Consider the following 9585-nt stretch of genomic DNA (forward strand, 5'->3'; position numbering starts at 1 on the left):
GACCAGATTTGATGCTTTCCAATTGACACTGTTGCAACGTGCACTGAAACATCGCGTACTCCACATGTGTACCTTGGAGATAGCGCCAACAATGTACGAGGCTATACAGTTGATGGTAACGACAGGAGGAAGTTATTTAAAATGATGTGATGGCGCAGGATACACGGGCAGGAGCGGAAGACGTAATTCACGGGCTTTAAGAGTGGTGACCGAAGTGCAAATCATTCGAATAACGCCACAGCGACGGCTTTCTACAGGGATAACATTTTCTGATGTCGAAGGCGATAGTCTTGCTGGTTGCAGACAGCAGCAGTGATTCAAAATTGAAAATGCGTTATAGACTTTCTTTCTATGCCAAGCTATAGCTTACAATATCTACTTATCGGTGGCTCTTTTTGTCTCGCAACATCTATACGTAGTTCAGCGCAATGCGGCACAAAACATGAGTGTACTGGTTAATATTTTAAGCATCAAGGAGGCCGTAGTAGTCGCACAAGTCCACAGATGACGCTGGCGCCTTGCGGCCTCTTGGTGGCGCCACCCACCGCCCGTTTCAAACGGGACGCTCACATCATCCATCCATTCCGGCTGTTCTGTTTACAACGAGTCGGTCGGGTGTGTGAGCTGCAACGATATGCTTGTTTGATCGTGTGTTTTTGTGTTTGGTGTAATGAAATGTCACATAGTACGTGTCCGCATATGTGCCAGATGACAGCTTATGTCTAGTTGCAAACTCACGTATGCGTGAACGCCAGCCAAATGGGGACCAACGATGTTCATACCGTGGAGTGCGTTTCCTTTGTCTCTTGTCGTGGAAAGTTGCATGGACGTCGCAAAGAAATAATGCGTATTATTAGCGTGCCGAATCTCGTCCTCTAAGCAACGGCATGTATGCTGGGAGTAACATAGCAGCACCGGCAACTTGGAGGGCGCTTTCGCATCGCGTCGTGCCATTCAAAAGGTGAGCAGCCGTGCTTGTTAACTACACCCATGTGTGCACGCTTCTCCTCTGGGGCACATAGTAGCTCGCGAACGCGGGAAAGAGAACTTCCACGATAACAGTGAAACCTATGCTGATGCTTACTGAGCGGTTGGTGTCAGAACTTAGTCACGTAAGCTTTTTGTCATAATGCGAAATTGCAAATCTTGATAAGCGTTTTCTTTCGAGAAAGATTATGTGCGGAAATAATCGCCTTCATCATTCGCGCCTGTGCGTGAGCTCTCGCTTTTCTACTGAAGGCGCATGACAACGACTCATCTGCCTCTTCGCAGATTCTAACTGGAATCATATTTCCTTGCTTATAAATGGTTCGACGTTGTAAAAAATCTCTGCTTACAAGGTTTTCGGTTTACGAGCACTATTTGGGCAAAAATTTAGGCAATCACAGCTTGCTACTGGTGCAGGCTTCTCCTCAAGACAAGGGATGCTACCACAACTTTGACGTAACTAAACATGAGAAGGAAAAGTTGCTTAAACTAAGTCATGAAAGAAACTCTAGAGTTGTGTTGTAAACAAAAATTTCTTGTAATTCGCTGCTGCTGCTGCGCGCGTGTTCAGAGAGAGAGAAAGAGATGAAGAGGAAAGGCAGCGAGGTTAACCAGATATCAGTCTCCCGTTTGCTACCCTACACTAAGGATGGGAGATAGGGTTAAGAGAGAGGAAGGAGAGGAAATTGCAAAAAAAAAAAAACACGCACACGCGAAGGCACACACAAACTAGAGACGTTCCAGTTAAAGACGTTCACAAAGACCGGTAGATCGCAAAAAGCGCAATAGTGATTTCACGGTCTTCTTCTGTGACGGTAGGTCCTTTCGATGTTGTAAAATTTTTTTTTTCCTATAGCGGTTGGTCGTCCAGCTGGGCAAGTTCATGGCGAAGGCATTCCCTCTGTGGATTGTACTGCGGGCAGGTGCACAAAGTATGGTCAATCGATTCTTCATGGCCGCAGTGATCACAGATTGCGGTGTTGGTCATCCCTATGCGCAATGCATAGGCTTTGGAAAAGGCAAAGTCCAACCACAGTCGATATAAAACCGTGGCGTCTCCACGCGAAGCTGTGATGGCGCTCGAAGACTTAATGTGGGATCGAGTGAGTACAGTCACGTATTTCTTAAATGTGGCTCGCTCCATTGCGACATGGTCCTTTGCCGAGCAAGTAGGCGGAGCTTCCGTGCTGAGTCAGTTCTAGAAAGTGTAATTGGGACGTGGCGCTCCTCAGTATTGGCTGAGCGGGCATCTTGATCCGCCCGTTCATTGCCGATAATCCCGCAGTGACTTGGAAGGTTATATTATGACCGGCATCACTTATATGGTGTAACGTCTCTATAATAGAGAATATTAGTTGCTCGCGCGGTCCGCGTCGTAAAGGCAAAATTGTGCTGTGATAAAGGCCTCCCTATTATCATGACATTTATCATTGACTTCGACTTTGTGTTCGGTTGCCACCCTGCACTTGTGCAGGCATTGTTTTCGTGACTGTTTTTACAGTCTCCTTGCATGTGCTCAAAATATGACAGTCTTATTGTGCCACAGCTGTAAGTGAACACATAATTATTTTTGTAGGGGTGAAGCCGTGACCCAAAATAGTTTCCACATAATAAACCGTGGTGATAGCTGCAGCAGCACGGCGTGTAATCTGGAGGGACATTTCAGGTATGCATTAAGTGTACGTGTTCCAAAAGTAGGATTTCGCTATCATTATTACATAATTTTATGTAGATATCACTAAACGCAGCTTACTTAGTAGGCGAAATATTTATGCAACTTTCTTCCATTTGCTACATATTTATGTTCGTAGACAGTATGGACACATATTCTTGGTCTGTATAAAACTAGACCTCACATGTCTTGACGTTTAGAATTTTTTCTCGCATCATCGCCTTAGCTGCAGGTTAAATGATTTTTTTTGGTTATTACAAAGTATATTTCTCATGTTATTTTGGTTTTATTTCCTTGAAACTGTTTTCTATGATGTAGCATATATTTCCAATATTTTTGTTTGGGCTTATGCTACACGCATGTGCAGTTTTTGTCTATGTAAAAGAATTCCAAGTGTAGTGCGCCATATATGTGTCACAGGTCTAAGCATGCAGCATGAATACCATTGTCTAACATCGATATTTACAATTATTTCTGTCTTGTTCTTCTAATACCTATCATTGGCAAATACACATTAGATGAGCTCAAATTTCTTGAATTATAGATAGGAAGGCCAGTCTTCTTTATGCTGCAGTCACTTCACTAGTGAGGTGATTACTGGTAAGCTTGCTGTGTTTTCTCTCCCTCTGATTATATTCTTTGCAAGCTACCACCATTCATGCAGGTAGGCATTGTAGCAGTTGTGAGTCCATGTCTACTGCAGCAATGTCGAAACGTGTTTGCACACACTACAGGATGCCAACAGACACTCATCGCTCTTTTTGTGCATTTCCGAGAACCAGCCGGGTCCACAGGTGAAACTTGTACAGTCTCTTTGAGTTTGTCGGTCAGTTCATGTAACTTTTCAAGCCAAAATTTACACAGGGAGGGAAGGAAGACCATACAACGTGACCCCGTCTAACAACTGACTGTTTAACTTGATGGAATCATTAAAAAAAAATATCCCTGCATGTGCACTTGTATTGCGCACAATTTGAGAGGGAAGGCGGAAGTTGTAATACAAAGTCATGAAATCACGATAAACGGTGTTTGCATAAAAAAAAATAAGTATATAGGCACAGGGCTATTTCTATCTCTTGTCATCTAGAAAGGACGCCTTTCTTCATGATTATTAATGAGGGCCGGCTCACACATTTTCTTATTTATCTAATATCTTACTCAATCTTATTCAGGCCAGAAGCCCCATTGCAGCAATGCGTGGCCAAGTCGGCCGAGCAAACTTTTCTTTTGAGTGAAATATGGTGATCTCATAGGTACTTATTTAGGCACCGGCCAGTCTGCCTTATGAACATTTGACCACATATGAAAGGAATATTGTACACTGTCTCTGACACAGACTGGACAAACTTGGTGGTATATTAAAGAAGGCAGCCTCACTTGCCTTCTTGCCTTTTTCAATTCAGTCGTGAATCGTTGTGCATGTACTGCCTCCTTTATCTTTGCTGGAAATATACGTGCTTAGCAGTCCACAAGAGATTTGAGAAGGGCACCCAGACAGTGGAGGCTGGCTTAATTAAAGACACCCAAAATTGATTTTGTGTCCTCAAGGGGTTCTGTAGTGTATTCTTTTGATCACGTGTATATTTGGTGAAATGTACATGACGCATGCAAACTGAGCGGTGCCTCAGCATGCGTCTAGGAGAGCACCATAATTCACTCAAGGGTCACTGTGCTCGTCCCACTTGACAATGCATTGACACGGCAAAATGTGCGTCGAATTTAGATCGATTATCTATTTTGTTCACCTATAGCGACCGACTGATGCAACAGAATCAGTGAGGAATACCACATCCCAAAATGGGACGTGTGTCAACCGACGCCCATTGTGATTGCATGACAAAGAAAGCTCTTTAATGACACGGAATACCAGTCGCCATGCTTATTTATTCAATTTTTTATGCAAGTATTGTTTATCAAACAATTATACATTTGTTTTTCAACTTGTGCCCTCCCTCTGAAAGGAGCTCTCTGGTGTAAACGATAAAAAAACACCAGACATGGTGTGGTGTATTTCTCCATTGGGATTTATGCCAGAGGCCAACAAAGGCATGGCATAGTAGGCTTGAAATGTACGAGAACTATGCCGGTAACTGATACAAATATTCTACACTGACTGACACTTGGATGTCTCGGGCATGCACTAGGTTCCCGCGCACGAGCACTCCTATGCTCATTTCCACGCTAAGTAATCAGACACTGCTCTCATTTGCCCAGTGGAAACCGATACAGCCGAAATATTTCACATGTAACCACGCCACAGCTGGTCCACGCTGCACGGTAGCACAGCCAAGAGCAATTTTTGCGTGCTTTAGTTACTGCTGCACCCCAAGACCTCGCAGGGGTTCCTCAATAACATTGTGAACATAATTTTTTTTTTGCAGAACTAGCCATAAGATCTCCAGATCGTTCTGCAGCAAGTGATTCAGTGTGTCTTTGTGTGGTGCACTGCCACGTTTTGTTGATGTTCTTTCCTTTCTACTATACAGGGTGCTCATAAACTCACTTCAAGCTGACGACGCTCCGCCAGAGGAACAGCCGCTCCTCAATCATCAGTAGCGAGATTAAAAGAAAAAGAAATATCAAACCAGTAACGAGGCGGATGCTATGTTTTCTTTCATTTAACCTCCTCGTGCGTTCAAGGTAGCATTGATATGCCGAATAAAATTTTCTGTTAACCTTCTTTTGTTGAGTAATGCCTAACATGCAGCATATGTACATTCCTACGTACATGTTGTGGAAAGTGCTGCACCTTCGCTTGATATTTACAATGTTATTCTAAAACATATTGGCCACCGTCTTTCTGTTGAATACTTGATGAGCGTTTTTCTTGTGGGCATGTAATTTCTTTCTAATATGCGCCCCAGAGAAGTTTTCTTGCGACTGTCTCATGTATTCCTAATGAACTTCTAACGACGTTATGAATTAGACTGCTAACGTTCATAGCATTCCTACAATAAAATTTGCCGGCACGTGTGGTAACATTTGCTGATATGCCCCAATGGCAGTGAGACCTTATTTAATGATGTTGCCTGCGCCTGACCATCTTGGGTGCTTGATGTGTTGAGTCCTGTCTAACATGCAGCCTTTGTACGGGCCCACGTACATGTAGAAAGCGTTGTACCATCGCATGATATATATGTATCCTACAATGACACTGCCGAGCATGCCGGGAAGCACTGAAGCAAGTATTGCAATCGGACCCTGACAAGCTTCCGCGCGAGTGCGGCGAATTCGCTGCACATCTCGCGCAATAAATATGAGCCGCGGCACTTCGCTTGGATTCAGCATAGTGTCCCGCGCAAGTCACGCAGGACCACGCCTTTCGGCGGAAACGGCGTCACCTCAAGGAGAAGGCCCAGTACCATGCTCAGGCCCTTGAGGTGACCTTCGACTTACGGGACGAATGGGAATTAGTGAAAGAGTAATATAATGAAAGCTGTCGAACATTCGTTAGCTAAGGTTCGACAAAAAACCGTTATGTTCAGTGTTGCTGAAAGCGTTGGCGTCAATACTGATGGCCCTTCAATTCAGGGAGCCGGGAATTTGTCAAAACATATCTGTGCAACCTAAAGGAAACTTGAGATCTTAGCTGAAGAGCCTTATCGAGGTCTACTCGATCGCGCGCCTGCCGAAACCGCATTGAATTCATTGAAAGCGATGGAGTAGTCTTAGCCAGTGACGATAGCATCGGGCGTGTGTTTTATTGGCAGGTTGAATAAACTCTTTGCATTCCAGGAAGTGCATACGCAAGAAATATAAACAATTGTTTATTGTACGTGAAACTACTCTTGTATGTAAGAAGTCCTGTTCTTTAAGAAGTAACGACGAGTGAGTTAACTGACTAGTGGAGTGGACTACTACAACCAAGCCAGACAGTGGTAGGCAATGATTGTCCTGAATTTCCTGCCGTATCAATATGTTCCTAACTTGTGGGTGGCACCTCTAGGCGCATTCTAACTCGGTGATTCCAAGGTTCCACTCAGCCTTAGCAATGGTAGAGATTCTGTAGGCGATACCTTTCTGTAATTCGCCATGCAGCTTCAGGAGTGTAGTGTCGTCATCTGGACCACTAACATCAGTGTGGTAAGCTCAGTAGGACACTTATGATCGAAATTGCACAAAAGTGAATTGGATGTGAGCAGAAAGTTTAGTTGGCGGAATGCGAAGTAACACAAGTAGTCCACGCGAATTGCGTGTCCTTGTGAAGGAGTGACGTACAGCTGTGAGCTAGGCATGCGCAAGGCCTATTGAAATGCCGAATTAATAGACGCAATCCCGAGAGACTGCGAATGTCTTACGCCGTTTTCGGTTCTTGCAGGTGGCAAGCTTCCGCTAGCTTCCGAGAGTCCGTACAGATACCTTACTTGTCACGAAATAAACGAGCAGCAGCACATGACGATCGCTGAAGCAGAACTTTATTCGCAGTTAAGATTCCTTAACCTACATGTATACAGTCGTAACTGTAGAGTTCACATGAAACGCCACAGCTTCTGACAACGGCTGGTTAGCCTGTTCCTTCGACAAGGGAGTACCGTCAGAAGCCGGGTCAAATATTTAACAAACGCTTCCCTACGTCACGCACTTGACTATCCTGACCAAGGACGGCCGTAACCGAAGCCAAAAGTGGAGGCGCTCGTGTAGGGAGAAGAGAAGGGTGAGGATCCACCAATGACTCGGTACTGGGGGCCAGCGGGGAGAGGGTTCGCATTGTAGACCGCGTCGGCACTTGCTCCAGGGGCGGTTCCGGGCTCGTTGGTGTCAATCTTTGCGCGGAATCCGCCAGCATCAGCGATGTACTTCACCTGGCGGAAGATGCCGTTCGCGTCCGAGTAGCCGTACATGCCCGTCTTGGTGTTAGAGGCGTCGCCCTGTTCTTTGTGGAAGGACTTGGTGCCGTACTGGTCGACGTTGTTGTAGCCGAAGCTGTACGGTTGCGGTGGCTGCGTTCAGAAATTTCTGATGAGTGCGACATGGCTGTGGCTTAGCACAAAGATAATATGATGATCAAGATCATTTGTATCTAAGGTTTCAATTGTGCACCAAGCTTCGTCAAACATTGCTGTTTGAATCCAGAAGGCGTTGCTTGCTGCTAGGCATCTCTCTGAAAGGCACTTTGTATAGCGGCGCAGTGAAGTTAATTTCAACCCAGCATGATTTATTATTTCTCGATATATATTAACAATTACTAGGTATGAAACGTAGAAATGTTGCACATATTTTAAACTTGCAAGTTGATTACGAGTTTCCAAAGAAATCCACAGCTATTCTACATGCGAATGACCGGCAATTCAACATCAGTTCCTGATGCTGAATGATGTTCACGATCTTCCTGCCAGTTTTCTTATCTCGATTACCTGGATTTCTCGCACAACCTATGATGCTTGTAATTTTCTTTCCACACAGAAAATGATTAGCACCGGTGGTACTACGAGGGCTGGTACGAAGCATCTCTGGTTGAAATGCAGCTCACCACTTTTTCGCAGAGCAGCTGCTCATTTTTATTAGCAATGTGAGACGTTATCAACCCCCTGCTTAGAAAATCCGCACAGATATAAGTAAGTTTTTCTCTTTTGAAACCTTGCAATTGCTCCAGTGGCCACTATTCTTCGTCAGACTGTAAAACCGCATTGTCGTTTCAATAATTTCTTACACCAGGCAGAGCGTTCACATGTCGACAGTAGGATAATCGTAGGCAGGAGAGCTCAGCAGGTGATGAATGAAATTTATGCCACCTACTAGAGAAGTCAACATGGATAATGTTTTCCGTTTCTTTTTGGAAGTGACGACGCTTGTCATTTTACTGGACTTGACAGAGCAATGGCTCATGTGAATTTCCTTCTACTTACGCGATGGGTGCATGCAGAGGTTAATTCTTGTAACGATAAGCTGTGAAACGTTATTATTGGTACTGTTTCGTTACTCGCGCTGCTGTCGACCATTGGAATGTTTTCTTATTTTATTCGGCGCTGCTTGAAGTATTAGTTAAACCTTCTAACGAAAAACCAAGGACACAATGTTACACTGATGGTCGAGCGAACAGTTTCACTTCCTCAAACATTTTGATGCGTAATTGCTGATTCAAGAAAGGTAATTAAAACTTCTTGCGCCAGGTCTAGTATTTTGTCGCAACAAGGGCACATGGATTCCTGAAGAAAGGGCAAATAAATACCGCAATATGATTCATCAAAGGAAAGAGGCACCGCACAAGCCACCTGCCTGACTTAATCTATGCGTTGGATGTCACCTTTTGGCAGAAACTTCACGCCATGCACCAAGTCTTTTTCTAGTGCATGTGGCCTCATAGCGACTTACAAACGACGCTATTTTATATACGTCTGGAGGTACTCACGTAATACTGTTCTTGCCGCGCGAATGTGGCGCCGTAGGAAGTGCCAAAGGCGCCACCAAGTCCACCGCCAAATCCGCTGCCGAATCCGCTGCCAAATCCAAACTGACCGCCGCCGAGAGTCATGGAAACCATGGAAACCATGAGTACCTGAAAAAGCGGAGATCAGTCCGTATGATGCTACCAATAGGTATTCTGCAGAACGTGGTACAAACCATCCCTTTTAAGTAGTTTAGCCGAGCGGAATGCTAAGAATAGCGAAAGCCGCGTAAGTAATAGAAATGTATATCAGTTGAAAGTGATAGACAAGCAAATGCACATAAATTTCCGGCTAATTCCACCGCCGGTTCACATTCGTGGAAAGATTGCGTCATTCTGTCGGGCCCATCCGTGGCCTCAGTGGCTTCGTTATTTTGCACTTGCAGTTTACTCCTCGGGTGGCCTCTGGCCAACTGTCCTGCCTTAACATTTACTGAGGTAAAACAACCACGTATCGCTTTTTCTATCAAATGGTACGCGATGCGCCGACCACACTTCGCCTTGCCGCAGACATTCTGATTTTTGTCTGCCCTTCACATGT

General features: G+C 44.8%; 1 protein-coding gene across 1 annotated transcript; it reads right to left on the reverse strand.

The window, feature by feature from the left end:
* Positions 1-7068: 7068 nt before the first annotated feature.
* LOC126540264 (cuticle protein 10.9-like) lies at positions 7069-9171 on the reverse strand. Its single transcript, XM_050187062.2, has 2 exons — positions 9009-9171; positions 7069-7599 (listed from the first exon to the last, which is right to left on the reverse strand). The coding sequence occupies exons 1-2, from the start codon at positions 9147-9149 to the stop codon at positions 7246-7248; spliced, it is 495 nt and encodes a 164-aa protein (XP_050043019.2). The 5' UTR covers positions 9150-9171; the 3' UTR covers positions 7069-7245.
* Between the last annotated feature and the right edge of the window lie 414 nt (positions 9172-9585).

This window comes from Dermacentor andersoni, chromosome 2 (genome assembly GCF_023375885.2).
Source record: "Dermacentor andersoni chromosome 2, qqDerAnde1_hic_scaffold, whole genome shotgun sequence".
NCBI classification, from domain to species: Eukaryota; Metazoa; Arthropoda; class Arachnida; order Ixodida; family Ixodidae; genus Dermacentor; species Dermacentor andersoni.